This window comes from Helicoverpa zea, chromosome 10 (genome assembly GCF_022581195.2).
Source record: "Helicoverpa zea isolate HzStark_Cry1AcR chromosome 10, ilHelZeax1.1, whole genome shotgun sequence".
In the NCBI taxonomy this organism is placed as follows: Eukaryota; Metazoa; Arthropoda; class Insecta; order Lepidoptera; family Noctuidae; genus Helicoverpa; species Helicoverpa zea.
This window is the reverse complement of record NC_061461.1, coordinates 3,213,094-3,228,679: the sequence shown is the minus strand read 5'-3', so window position 1 is coordinate 3,228,679 and position 15,586 is coordinate 3,213,094. Positions and strand designations below refer to the sequence as shown.

General features: G+C 37.6%; 1 protein-coding gene across 10 annotated transcripts in view; it reads left to right on the top strand.

Annotated features, from left to right (window-relative positions):
• Positions 1-13,686, top strand: part of LOC124633922 (sporozoite surface protein 2-like) — a 41,686-nt gene extending 28,000 nt beyond the window's left edge. For 4 of the 10 annotated variants that reach the window (XR_006984806.1, XR_006984799.1, XR_006984803.1 and 1 more), the window contains one exon: positions 13,511-13,686. Coding sequence is in view for 2 of the 10 variants with exons in the window: in XM_047169295.1 (XP_047025251.1) it covers positions 13,511-13,611 (101 nt within the window). In the remaining 8 variants the exon portion in view is untranslated. The other 6 variants (XR_006984801.1, XR_006984804.1, XR_006984802.1 and 3 more) reach the window with 5 other exon arrangements.
• Positions 13,687-15,586: the final 1,900 nt, after the last annotated feature.

Sequence of the window (15,586 nt, the reverse complement as noted above, 5' to 3'; positions counted from 1 at the left end):
TTTTATAGCCTTATAGTTGACTGTCGTAATAAACGCCTAATTGATAATGTCACTTCTATGTCTACGATTGCCGCTGTAGCTAATTGTAAAAATATTTTTTCTGTGAAGGTCGTGACTGGTGAGACTCGGTATCACGAAATTCTCAACGACTTTCCTGAAATTACTCGACCAGCTGGTAAGCCACACACCACACCACACCAAACTGTACACCACATACGCACGACACCAGGCCCTCCAGTTTGCTCCCCACCTCGCCGTCTAGCACCGGATAAGCTGAAGATTGCCCAAAAGGAATTTCAGTCTATGCTAGCCCTTGGTACTGCTAGACCTTCTGAGAGCCCGTTGTCTTCACCTCTTCATCTGGCGCCGAAGAAGAACAACGGCTGGCGTCCTTGTGGAGACTACCGTAAGTTGAATGCCCGTACCGTGCCTGATAGGTATCCGATTAAGCATATACACGACTTTACCCATAGTACAGCTGGCTGTAAAGTATTTAGTACGCTCGATTTAGAGAAAGCATATAATCAGATACCTGTCAGCCCGGAGGACATTCCTAAGACCGCCATCACAACACCATTTGGTTTATTTGAATTTCCTTTTATGACGTTCGGTCTTAGGAATGCAGGCCAAACTTTTCAGCGGTTCGTAGACGAGATGACGAGAGGTCTAGACTTCGTATACTGCTATCTCGACGATTTTCTCGTGTTCTCTAGAAGCCCGGAGGAGCATGAGGATCACCTGCGCCAGATCTTCAACAGGCTGAAAGAATACGGCATGTTGGTGAACACCGCAAAGTGCGTTTTCGGTATGGAGGAGGTAACGTTTCTAGGCTATCGCATTTCTGAGAGCGGTTCTAGGCCACTTGACGCTAAGGTTCAGGCGGTCAAGGATTTTCCCCCTCCAACCAATGTTCGCCAGCTAAGGGGTTTCCTGGGGATGATAAATTTTTACAGGAGATTTCTTCCCCACGCAGCCGAAATTCAAGCCCCACTTCACGCGTTGTTAACAGGTCCCGTCAAAGGTTCTAAGCCAATTACTTTGACAGCAGACGAACTGGCTGCTTTCGAGGCTTGCAAGGAGAGTCTGGCCAATGCTGCTCTACTGTCCCATCCGGACTGCTCAGCACAACTTGCAGTTGTGACAGACGCTTCCGATAAAGCCATCGGAGCAGTCTTACAACAACTCAAGGATGATGCGTGGCAACCCTTGGCTTTCTTTTCAAGAAAGTTGAGCCCTTCACAGGTGAAATACTCACCATACGACAGGGAGCTTCTAGCAATATATGAAGCCATTAAATATTTCCGGCACATGCTAGAAGCTCGCCATTTTATTGTCTATACTGACCATAAGCCGATCAGTTTTGCCTTCGACGAGAGGAAGAATAACTGTTCGCCCAGGCAGTATAGGCACTTGGACTTCATTTCGCAATTCACGACCGATATCCGCCACATTTCTGGAAAGGACAATGTGGTTGCCGATACCTTGTCGCGAATTGAAGAGCTAGCAGAGCCCGTAGACCTCGAGAAACTAGCTCAAGCTCAGACTTCTGACTCAGAACTCTGCAAGCTTTTGAGTGAAGGTTCTTCTCTGCGGCTCAAACAGTTGAATGTCCCCGGAAGTCGAATTCCCCTGTACTGCGACGTAACTACTCCAGCTTCCAGGCCATATGTCCTAGAATTGTTCCGGAAGCCAATTTTTGACAGCTTGCATTCCTTAAGCCACCCGGGGGCCGCCGCGTCAGCCAAGTTAATAGCCGAGCGGTTCGTATGGCCAGGCGTGAGAAAGGACTGCAGGAACTGGGCGCGTGCTTGCGTACCGTGTCAGAGGGCTAAAGTTATCGCCACGTGACTTCCCCTCTCGGCACTTATAACCTACCGCGCGCTCGGTTCAAGCAGATCCATATCGACCTGGTGGGTCCCCTCCCACTTTCTGAAGGTTATCGGTACTGTTTAACAGCCGTGGACAGATTTACACGGTGGCCAGAAGCAGTACCGATACAAGATATCACGGCAGAAACCGTAGCCAAGGCGTTGCTGTCCACTTGGATATCTCGTTTCGGTTGCCCGACAGACATTGTAACCGACCGTGGCCGCCAATTCGAATCGGCCTTGTTCCAATGTCTGTCGAAGATAGCGGGTTTCGAGCATAAGCGGACAACAGCCTACCATCCGGCTTGCAACGGCTTGGTCGAACGCTTCCACCGTCAGCTAAAGGCCGCGATTGTCTGCCATGCTAACGTTAGGTGGACGGAATCATTGCCATGGGTTTTATTAGGCGTAAGATCAGCCTTCAAGGAAGACCTCCAAGCCTCATCAGCGGAACTGGTGTACGGGGAGCCGTTAAGATTACCCGGCGAATTTTTTGAGCCTACTGTCAACGGTACAGCAGACACAGCCGAATTTACGGCAAGACTCAGAAACTTCGCCGAGAAATTGCGACCTGCACCAGCTTCACGGCACTGCAAGCCAAAAGTATTTATATACAAGGAGTTAGAAACCTGCAATCACGTTTTCCTTCGTGAAGACGCATTGCGAGGTGCTCTCCAGCCTGCCTATTCTGGTCCATACAAAGTCGTCGCTCGAGGAGACAAGATTTTTAAATTATTGGTGAAAAGTAAGGAAGTTACAGTGTCCATTGACCGACTGAAGCCCGCATTCCTTTTATCCCACCAGGTGGAGAAACCCCCATCGGACGCACCGCCAAGTTACACAACACGTTCTGGGAGGCGAGTTAAATTTACAGACTATTATCGCCCTTGACGGTCTCTGGAGGGGGGTGGTGTAGCCTACTTCACAAATATTTAATTTATTTACATAATATTTATATACATCTTAAACCTAAAATTTCAAATTACACAATCAAAAACACACAATTTATATAATATATACATATATACAATTATCTATTTACATATGAACAACATCACTACACTAACATGCATACTACCTTAAAAGTTGGTCGGGTAAATTTATCGATAGTCGACGGTCGGCATTTTATCGACCTAGCCCTCAGCACTAACACCTATGCAATCGCGATGCGCAAGCGCACTCACACGTACGCCAGCAAAGAGTAAAGTAATATATAGGGAAAAGAGAGCAATCTTACGTGATAATCTTGCAACCCCATTTGTCAATGCGCCATCTTTCTCTAAATTGGCCCCGAACTACCTACATAGCTATGGCTATAAAATATATATGCATCATATTCATAACATTTTCTATTAGGGTAAGTAGCACCATATAACTATAACATTGGTTATCGTTATAGTTACATGGTGCTACTTACCCTAATAGAAAATGTCATCGTTAATATAGTAAAAGGTCGAAGGAAAACAGATAATTATTATATATTACTTTTTATTTACGCGTGTACGCGGAATGCAAAAAACCGCCATATTGATATTTATTATGATCGGTTTTGTTAAGTTATTTGGAATACTGACACCAGGTCTTTTTAGATTAAATTTGATATTTGTGCTTTTTCAAACCGTATTTAATTTATTCGCCTATTTTATCTTTTTTTAAAGTGTCTAATATTATCCTCATACTTTTCTCTAATTAATATTGCATAAATAATTTTATATTAACAAACAAAATCGATTATAGTGTAGTGCCATCTGTTGGTAATTTAAGGTATCTTTTAGATAGTAAATAGTTTCCGGGCCAAATAAAAGGTGGCGACTCTTCGTTTACTTAGCTGTCACAATGTACGGAGTGTCCCCCCCCTGTACGCCAGTCAGGACCACGCCTCGACGCGGAGCGCATGCTTGTCGCTTTAATATTTCTAACGCTTGCTATCACATGTATGCTTTCCCTATTGTGCCTTCTGTTTAATCTGTATGCAAATTATATGCTGTGAAATAGTGAGTGGATATTTATTCGAGCAACCAACCAACTCGTGCACACATCCAACAACTATAAACATTTAATTAAAATAAGTCTAGATATTTAATTTTATTAAACAAATGAACGCTTATTGCCTTGTTTTACTTTGTTTGAGGCCAACAGGAATTTTCCATTTCAGAGACAAGTTATGATTTCATTAATTCCAATGGATTAATTGCGGATATTTGTCAACATTCATCTCAGTCGGGGTTTTGTTACGATTTGAAGTTGAGGCCATAGACAAGTTATCTTAGTCACAATTTTGAAAAATACTTGAAACAAGATTTAAGGTTCAAGTTTTTTTTATAAAATATAATTTCGGGTAATTGGGTTAATATTGCGATGTTCTATGTAGATTTTAGACTATAATATCAAACAAACTGTCTGGGCTTTCAGTACATTTTAAACAAAAAGTCAGCACGTCAATTAAAATACGTATTGGTGTAGCCCCAAAACATTACTCTTTCATTTCCTGGTCATTGACTCTTCAAAAACGGTTCAATAAAAGACGGAAACCACTACACTAGAATTCTCACTTCAGTACATTTAGATTTGAGTTCGATGCACGCGGTAGGTGGGTGTCACCTTAAAGGCACGGCCGCACCTTTGCAAAGCATTTGGGGTGACATCTTGAATATTGAGTTTCATATATCACGTGTTTTGTAGTTTGCACATTATTTGTATGTACAATCGGTGAATTATATCTCTTTGAATACAATGGGAGGAGGAAGTGTTAGAATTAAAACTCGGGCCTAGTATATAATCCACTATGGTTAATTATTTTTTAACAATAATTCTGAAAACTACACATGCATAAAATGCTCATTCAGGTGTTCAGGTTTAGTGGACAAATATTAACTGTAGATGAACAATTTTTTTTCGTAATCTGTTATAGTAGAATTTTATTGCGGTGGTTTCTCATAAACTATAGTAAAGTTAACATACCACCAAAACTTGTCAACTAGGTGCTTGGAAACATCTTCCTTGATATCACTTACTAGGAAAAAATTTAATATTAATCGTGACCATACATTAATAATTATTGTGTTCACTGAAATTAAATAGACGTATGAATAATGTATGTAAGGCACCCGCTTGAGTTAGCGATGACTGGCGACACATTACCATATTTCCAGCTCAACACATTGCATTAAGGACAAGGGTCATTTTTATTGTTCGCCTTCCCTTTTTAACAGTTCACGGTTCCTAGCTTTAACCCTTAATGCGTTTTAGGAACTATTATTCGTAGAATACATTAGGGAATTTATAAGCCGGCAAAGCTTTCTGCGAGGTACGCTTTCGGTAGCTAGCGAAGCGAGTAACAATGCTACGGTTGCTACAATTTCGTAGCGAACGTCAGCGTCGTAGCAATCTATGCATGTAAGTCTGAGGAGTATGCTACTAAACCAATCTACGTTCAAATAGAGTGAGACTGCTATGAGAGTTTTTCAATATAGCAAAGTAGCAGCCGGTAAACTTATTTACTTGGTCTGATATCTTAAATTGTGATAATTGATTCGGATTTTCTACAAGAATTTTTATGAGAGTTTTAAGGTTCACTCAAAATGTTGTTACTGTTAATATAAAATGTTTAATTTGCAGACTGAAGCCTAATCTCCAATTACATGGAACTATAAACTAGTGACGAAGCGTGTAGTTCATGTAGTCTTTGTGAATTCATGATGTTATGTAGTTTGGCCTCAGTTCAAACCATAAAACGGTCAAGTTTTGAATGGCATGCATAAACCAATAGTTGTAGCGAAGCAGAATGTCGAGGTTGACATTAAATATTGCTGCACCGTTATATTTTACTATGAAATCGTCCATGTACAGACGTGTTTCGCGAAAATATATATGTGGTACATTTATATTTACTCTTTATACAACATCCTGGTAACACTGTGTAATTTAGTACGGCTTCACCACATTGTTTTTCCAATATGGACGTATTTTAATCTTGTTAAGACTAGTGAATAAGACGTACGCATGTAAAATTAAAGAGAAAACCAAACATGATTCCATAACAACAAGAGATTTATTTTAACAAGGTTCAATATAAATATTGCATTTCTATTTTATTTCATAATCTTCATAAGGTCATATATGTTGAACAAATATTTTTGGTTTATGTCACAGTTAGGCCAAAACGCCTTCCATAGTGGTTATCTACATATTTAGTTCAGTGTACTATATGGGACACGCATATCCACATACTCAAAAGAGTATTCCAGATGCTGTTGTGTTGATATTGAGAAACCCTTTGTAGTTTGCTCGACCAAGCTATTGAAACCACGATCTCATGCTCAGAGTGCCTAGTGCGAGTTTTGCAAGTTAATTTTTTCGATGCGAAGATTATCATACCATTAAATCACGTAGCACTTATCTTAGAATTGTTTATTTAATAACCATTGTCATCGGTACTTGGTCGTATTACACTCGAGCTCACTTTTGCGAGTGTAAACATTATTAACCGGCAAAATCAATGGAGATGTAATATCCAAATCGCGTGACGTAGCATACGACTCTTTATTTCAATAGACTTATAATTACGTATCGAGTTGCGAACGCTCACAAAACTCGGAATCAGCACTCAGGTGTACAAACCCATATTCCTGACCTACAGACAAAATTGAGCCGTATTGCTTACAAAACAGAGTCTATTATCCTTTAAGTGATCACTTTAAAGACGAAATATATTAGCTTCAGTGTAATTTACCACTAGAATTCTAGAGAAGGTGAATTACTTCTAGGAAATATAATTCACTCGACTTACACGTTGCCTTATTTTCTTCCATAAATTATTAGAATTTAAAAGGTAAGGCTGGGAAAAACTAAAGGTTAGGCATATGCTATAAGGTCCTTAGATCAGTAAATATTTAGTGTATAATACTGATGTCACCATCAAAATTATTGCACTAAAAACGGTTATTTTTTAGCACATCAACAGTTATATTTAAACGACGACCTAACACAATACTAATACATAACATATTCTTATCTACGTTGCATCTCCGTAACTAATCAGTCACTAGCCGCTAGGCATTCAAACACCACACATTTAATTAACAATAATAATAGTCCGTAGATGTAATTACGGATAAAATGTATCTTCATTATATCGTCAAATGAGACATAAAGCCCCTTTCGTTGACACGTGTAAAAGTAACAGTACCTACGCACACTGCAACTTTTAGTCACCCGACAGTTTGTTTGAGCTCATAAATTAGTATGAAGATGAATGGTAGTGCGCACATTACAATTTTGTCGGTATCAGACAGAGTGAAAACTTTGACTTGAATCAAGATTTTCTTTAAAAAAAATTGGCATCCATTGGTAAACTTTTTATATGGGCTATAGACCTGAATGAAATGATTTTTATTTCTTTATTATTTAGCAGGTCACCTGGACCAACTGTTTAGTTTGCAGTGTGCGGATACACTAACTCGAATAAAAATGAACACAAACATTTTTCTATTCATTCGAGAACTCGATAAGAATTTCTTTTATTCGCATACAAAAGTTTGGGACTTGAATAAAAACATCACTGTGTGGAAATGAATAAGTCAGCTGTGACAGATGATTATATGAAAATGTAAAGTATTTTTAGGTGGATTCTATTTTTATATCATCTTGATAGATTAAACTATAGTTCGGCCATTCAGAGAATGCGTTCCTGACACGTCGCGATTGAACTGACGACGTAACTACATTCATTGATTATTGATATAATAATGTTGTTTTAATGCTCCTCAATTGTTAAAACGGTAAACAACCAGCAAAAATATTTTTATCGTAACTGCAACGCCATTGCAAAGTTACGTCGTCAGTTCAATCGCGACGTGTCAGGAACGCATTCTCTGAATGGCCGAACTATAGAAATGTGACTGGACTTTGTTGCCCTTGGCTGATCGAAAGAAACTCGCTGCTTCAACATATGTATACCTAATCATAGGTACATACTTACATGTGCCTACTACAGTTTTAAATCTTGACAAACAGTCTGTAGCACCATTTCATATTTTTGATCAGATAAAGTTCTTCAATTACGATAATGTCAATTAGCTGGTGAAATCAATGACATCAATTTATCGTTATATTGTCATGTTTGGATGCAAGCATTTTAGATTTTATTTTTATAATAATAACATCCAGGCAATTTTCTATCCGGGTGCATATAGTAGTTTTTCGGACGCGGGTAATTAAGAAAAACCCTTCAATGTTTTTAGGTTCAATGTTCATTTAAATGGAACAAAGAAAAAAAAATGATTAACTACAATTTACCTTGTTAATTTAAGACGTAATAAAGTACACGAGTAGTACTTAAGTTTTAATCAAATGTTAATGCTACGCAGAAGTTGTGATTTCGTGCTAAAACAAGTTGTAAGTGACGCTTGAACTTAAAGCAAACTTAGTTCAAAGCTCGCATCGTTCACAGACGGTACCTGAGTTACAAGTTTGATGCACTGATTTCTGTTTGTTCCAACAATTTGCTAGTTGTTTTATTTAGTTAAAGATGTTATGTAAGGGATAGGTCATGATATTCCTAAAGCATTTCACAAATGTGATATATAATTGTTGCTATCCATTACTTAACTTGAGATTTTCGAGATTATCTACAGACAGAAATTCCACCTAAAGAAGTCCCACAACATTGTGCTACTTTAAGGAAACTTAGGTGTCTATTTCATGATCATCATTTTAGGGACTATTTCTTCTGTTTATGATGGCAATGACGGACTGTCTGATGAAGACACAATCGTTACATAGATATATAGAAAAGTACTTATCTGCGTCTGTATTTCTGCCTGTACGCAAGAAACTAAAACAGAACCATTAGATAGAGTAATACAAAAACAATTTAGACATAAGTATAAAAAGGTTTTACCGTGCGAAGCCGGGGCCGGTTACTAGTTATTTCGTAATTGTATTTAGTGATGCGAAGCCTTTGTTATTTCAATTGTTAGTAAACGATGCTGACCACTTATCATAGTTAATGGTTTTACTAACTCCAGTTGACGTTATAACAGTAGCTTTTCAAACTCAGGTGGATAACTTATACGTGCAATAAAATAATTTATTTTCTTCGCCATTCTGAACTAAAACAATGAAATATCGCGTGGCTTTAATTGAAGTACCACTTCAATGAAAATAAAAACTTTTAAACGTTCTTCGGTAATAACGTCTGCATTTAATGGCTTAATAAATTGCATCGAAACCATTCAATAAAAATCACTTTAAAGTTTTTCCAAGTCCAAGTTAAAATAATGTGGTTTTAGTTGGGCTATTGTTTTAGAGACTTTTATGTTATTTGGACTAATAAATGTGACCACCAATAAAAATGTTTTACTATTATTGTATTTTTCTTTAGCACACGCGATGTTTTTTCAAAATGGTTGTTCTGGAAAAGTCTGTTTAGGTAGCTTAGTACAATGTTAACAGACTTAATGACTTGGTCATTATAACTCACGAAACGTCTGCAATAGATAAGACACAAACCTAACTTTCAGGCAAATTAGGCATATCTACGTGATGTTATGTTGTATTAGCATGTGACTGCAAAAGAGAAACATTTTTGTCCTGAAATAATTTCACTAACATAAAGTATCAAACAAATTAATGTACCAATCTTACAAATGTGAAACTGTGTGAATGTCCAGCTGTGATAGCAAAACTAATCAACCAGTTTAAATGACAGATAAACAGATAGTCTGTACAGAGTATGAAAAAGGACGTATAGGCTACTTTGTACAAAGATGCGGCGTAACCCGTATCCGGCGCAAATGAATTCATTTGCGCCGGATACGGGTGAAACTGTAAGCTTAAAAAAAACTGCTGCTGTAAAAATGGTCGAGTCAAAACAACGTTTTAGGAGACCACTGGACAGTGGACACAATATTGTGTAAGAAAACCAGTTTCTTGCGGTTCCTGTATATTTTATTATTTCCTTTTATTAAACGTTGCCTTTTTTACTTAAGCTACGTTATTTAAAAACCCGTGTGTAACCCGTGTTGTACAATTATGCGCTATTATAAAAACAGGGACCTTTTTACACTGTCTGGGGAATAATTAAGGCACCCTGGATTACTAATTATGTTGTATAAAGTTTTTAGCGTCGTTTCTTTATTATTTATGTGTTAGGCGAGACGCGTAAAAAGGTAGGTCGGCGTGAATTACTTTACATGTTAATGTTTTGTTTATGTTTTTGTGATTTAAGATTTTAGGAAAGCTGAGGTACTGCTATTAATTACTGGGTTTCTGAAAATCTTACGTGTCTTCTTTTTACATTGTAATCAGTAGCTAGTTTAGATTACTATTCAAAGCCTGAAATTGGACAAAGATGAAGCAAGAAACAGTTCAATTTCATAGGACCTATGATTACCTATGACGCAATGGTTTCTATAATACCAAAACAAATCTTGCACACATTTCTGCGTACAAAGATGTATAAAATACACATACATACACACACACCTACATGGCTTCTCTTTGTTGCCTCGCTTAAATATAAAATAAACTTTCTAACAAAAAACGAATGAAATGGACTACGTACAAAACACAGAAATCGAACTACAGGAAACTTAATTAATTACATTTATTTAGTGCACTGATTTGTGCAGCTGTAACAAAGTTTGCAGTATTAATTCGCTTTTTGCTAGATTGCATGTGTGTGCGTACTTTACCCATACATATGTAGATCGGTCTATGCTTTTTCCCAGTATAAACTTTAACGAATGAGTAAGAGATTTTAATGACGTTTTAGAAACTGATTTTAGGTTTCTGTTTTTGTTCATTTGAATTGGTGAATATGGTGATAAGTTGGGTAAAGTTAAAAATGTAATGTATTTACTGAGTATGACTTTTAAGAAAAAAGAAGATACAAAATCAAGTCAAGAAAAGGGTTTTTTTATTAGGTATCTGTTTATTTGTTCCTCGATACTACTGAACCGATTCGAAAATAACTTTCACTGTTAGAAGGCTCCATAATCACCGAATAACATAGACTATCACATATTTTATCTGTTAAAATATGTTATTTATAGTATCGATAAACATTGCGACGAATTAAGAATCTCCTCCTATTTGAAGTCGGTTAAAAATACGGTTCATTGTTGGCTATACTTACATGGGTGCACGGTACGTCAAGAGAATGTCTTAAGACGTTGCATAGTTGGGTAAAGTATATGAAGCTGGACTCAGCTATGAATGTTTCCGTGGAGCGTGCCTCCGTGGCTTTGTGTCCGTCAGCTCGAATACCCAAGAGTAATGCCATGTTTTAAATATTAGAGATGACTTTGTTATGTTGTGTATAAACACAGTAGTGGCCAGTAAGTCTCTGATAGCCTATGAGGAACTTATCTGATAGATAAACTATATTTTTTGGATTTACAGATCTCGGATCATAGCAATATCTGGCAGAAATTATTAAGCAGCCTTTATCTGCCAGATAGCCACTTTATCGGTAACCAGTGAAACCAGACACAGGTATGTCGAAATTACCTACGCTGTGTTGCAGCGTTACCTGGTTTTAGCTCAGATACATGTATAACCAAGAGATCTTAACGCATCTTTAGATTTATGCCGAATTTATTAGACAATGATCAAAGTAACCGCAATGCTATTTTCGTAGTAGCGTTGGAAACTGACAATATAATCGATTTTAGCATTATCTCCTTAGGCTGAGGAAAACCGCTGTCAATCCCACCTACGCAGAACTTGCTAAACTGATACACACGTAAACTCTGCGGAACCCAATACCTTAAAATGGGAAATAAAATACCTTTGACATTTGTAGCGAACTGTACGCCTAGAATTACTTTACTTTGTTTTATATTTTCGCTATTTTTGGACTCGATATTATCTTTTTCTTTGACTTAATCGGCTTCCTTTTATAAAGTTTTTTTCCTGTAGTAATAAATAGAATTTATATTTCTTTTCGAAATGGGCGTTTTTTTATTACAATAGGCAACTCCATCAAAAACATTTTTCTATTTTACTGTCAAGGCCTAAAAATAGTACCAACTTTTCACACCGTAAAAAGTTATCAAATCCTTAAATATGCTGAGCCTTTTAGTTAATACATAAACTAGGTACTACCTATACCTAGTAAGTATAATTGAAAAGTAAGTTGAAAAATAATGCACAGATAATGATGTTGTACCTACCTTGGGCATGTATGGCTAGAAAACTAACAAGTTAGTCAGACTATAATAATGGACATCACTTGACTTATAGACCTGATTGATATTATGTCCTAACCGTTCCTTTTCTCTGTCCTAGATTTATTGCTCCTGGGTGTATAAAAAATATCTGTACATTTCAGGTCAAAAATCTGAACCTCGTCAGTTGATCTCAGTTTCGCTTCGAATACATCGACGTGATTGAACATGGAATCACTCAATTCGTTAGATATTCATGAGAACGATTTCCTTTGCATAAATGTATGTGTCATTCATTATATGTATGTATAAAATTGTGGCGAAGCTTGCCGCCCAGAAACAGTCGCATGATAAAAGTACAGATATTTTTAGTTCATTGTCATCCTTATATATCAGCCAATCACCCACTACTGTAAGCAGATCTCCAAAATCAAAGTCCAATATTTTTATTTCAAATTAACCCTTTGCAGGCTCTAATGAAAGGAAATATTAGTTGCACGATTAAAAGAAGTTAGTCCCATGGGAGTAGAACCGCCAAGAGCTCCCCCAATGAGTACCAACCATCCCAGTTTTGGGCAGGACCCTTTGCAGCAGGACATCCTACACTACGTTGAGTTTGCACAAATTATTTTTTAGTATCGTTTTCATTTGATGATGTTAAATGATTTTCAAGGAAGTAAATGCCTCGTTTCTTGACCTATATCCTACATCCAACCATTCAAAAAACTTTGGACTGCTCGGTTTTAGGAGTTTTTTCTTAACCTGTAAGGAGGTCTCTTTACCGTTATTTTATTCTCTTTAGTTTTTTTCAACTTTCGAACTAAATTGTAAACATGTTAAACTGTCATCGAAGATAACAGTCACTTTTTTATCAAAATACAAATTCGCCATGTTTCCAACATTGTAAAAGTTTTAAATATAATTTACTACATCTAAAGTCATCATGTACAACCTTTATAAAGCCCATTCAAGCATCAGGAGGGCTACAAACCTTGGGCACAGGTATACTACCCAGCCTGGGTGGGGTGGTAACCAGAACCGACCGAATCAACCTCCCAATCCGGCACAACAACCCAACCCGTTTCATCCCAATCCTTACGGCAGACAAGACCAGGCTGGCCGCCGTAAGCTCATATTTCTGTTACATATATAGAACTGTACAGTAGTGTTTTAGCTCAGCAGCTATCTTAGTACGTGGTACCTATCGCTTAGCAGTTTTACCACATAAGTACAATAGTTCTGTACAGACTAGATCGCTCCTGGGTTTCTATTCAAAAATACATTGTAATACTGTGGTATTTTGATAAAATATAGCCTATGGCACTCAGGAACATTGCAGCTACTTATCAATGAAAGGATTTTGGAAATCAAACCAGTGGTTTCAAAGATTACCCCCTCCATAAAAACTTAAAAATTTTATCTTTTTATAATATTAGTATAGATTATTGATATCCCCCTTAAATTTTGCAGAATCCCTGGACTCTAACCCAAGTAATCCGCAGCAGAGACAGACCCAGCGCAGTCAACAAAACCCGGGTCAGAGAAGCAACCCACAGCGCCGTGGCTACTAACATCCGAACTAAATATTACAATATCTAATCAGTCTACCTAACAGTAAGCATGAGCGAATAAAAAGTTTAACTTTATATGTTATTGTTTTATTTCTGTTGAACTCTGTCTTTATTACCATGCATAACTCAAGCTTGGGTTTCCTAGGAAAGCGGTGCCGTCATATAGCGTCCGTAATACAGCGGTGAATGCCGTCACTAGAACGTTGTCCATGTAAACGAAAACGGGCGGTTTCCTACAGAGCGGTTACTGACACCGTAACTTCAAAAAGCGGTGCCGCCATTTCCATGACTGTCGTCTTGTCGGTGTCAGATGATTTGGTGAACGTTTTATTGAAAGCGGTGAAGCTTTTTTAATACGTATTTGTCTTTTTTTTTCGGAACAACGTAAAAAATGAGTTCCAACTCTTGGAGCAGCGAGGACGACGAAATTTTAATAGATTTCGTTCGTAACCACGAAGCTATTGTGGAGGAGCACCTCTTTTTTTTTTTCCGACGTCAAAAATCATCAAATGACCCCTCCCGCTGTGGGTTAGTAGCGGTGAGGGAGTGTCAGACTCTTACTGACTAAAAACCGTCGTGTTCCGTCATAGGCCTTTTATGTACCAGAGCCGCGGTATCTCTTTCGAACAACCCGCAGCTTTCGAACAACCCGCAGGGAGGAGCACCTCTGACATATTGGTACCTAACCGACTGTAGCTTTTAGCTACGTGTTTATAAAGGTATATTTTATCAGTAGGTACTCTTAACTTCTGTTCAACTCGGACAGTCATTAAAATTATGAAAAATGTTCACTTCCAAATGAGATTTTTCTTAATTGTCCTCACTTGTAGATTTTACACCAGTTTTCTTGATTCATAAACGAAGGGACAAAGCAAAGAACTTCCTGAAGGGCCACTTCACACCTAAGCTCTCCAGCTTAAGTTCCCTCGTCGGGAGTACGTCCTCATAAGATTAATATTGAGTTCTTAAATCCGCTCGAATGCGCCAACGTTTGGTTCGCGAGATTTGTGAGAACAGCGGGTTAGCCTTTGAGTTATTTTGCTGGGGCCCGATTCTCCTAAGTTAATAATGTCAAAATCGAATAGAAATCTAATCGCAATAGCAGTTTTAACCATATCGGGCATTCTGCTACTAATAAAAGACCAATCGTATTCGATTGACATTTGATTGGCGTACGATTGGTCTGCTATTTTGGTAATTTTGGTCTATACGGTAGTTTGCTGTACAATCATTTTGCAATCGTAAATCATTTGCAGACAAAATGATTCATTATTGAATGACAGAAAAGGATAAAAACGTTTATTTCAAAGAAAAAATAGCGGAATGCCACATACGCTTCAATCGTAATCGAGTCGGGATCGGATCTCAGTCGAATCGAGTCGAACGTCAATCGAATGTTGCTTAAGTAAAATTAGGAGAATCGGGGCCCTGGTAATTTTGTTGATGGAATATTAATTTGTAAAGGAGGTGATTATTTTTTACATTTTGCTGAGGGATTATGATACGTCTTCATATCCTAACTTCTAATCTCAATGAATATTATACGGATAAAAAATATCTCTTATGTAGTTTTAGATAACAATAACTAAACTAACTAATAGTATTGTTGATGCAACAAATGGTTCGGTAAGCCTGAGAGCTGCATAATACAAAGGCTGCTAACTACTATTGTTTGATCTAATTTCGGATAGTTAATATCTTTGGAACGTTGAATTTCTAAATGAATAGATGAAGTCTGAAATAGCTGATGGGTGTCGAATGAGTACCTAAGTGAACTACTTTGTAAAGTCATAAAAATGTTTACAAGCATATACCTTCTAAACAACACACTAAATATAGTTCAGAAAATATAGCACAATTTCTAACACGAAAATCTAAATGAATTATAATAAAAATATAATGAATTTCAAAGCTCAAAGGAAATTTTCTCACAGAAGGTGAAGCGGTTCACTTCCTGCATTGCCTACTTAAGATG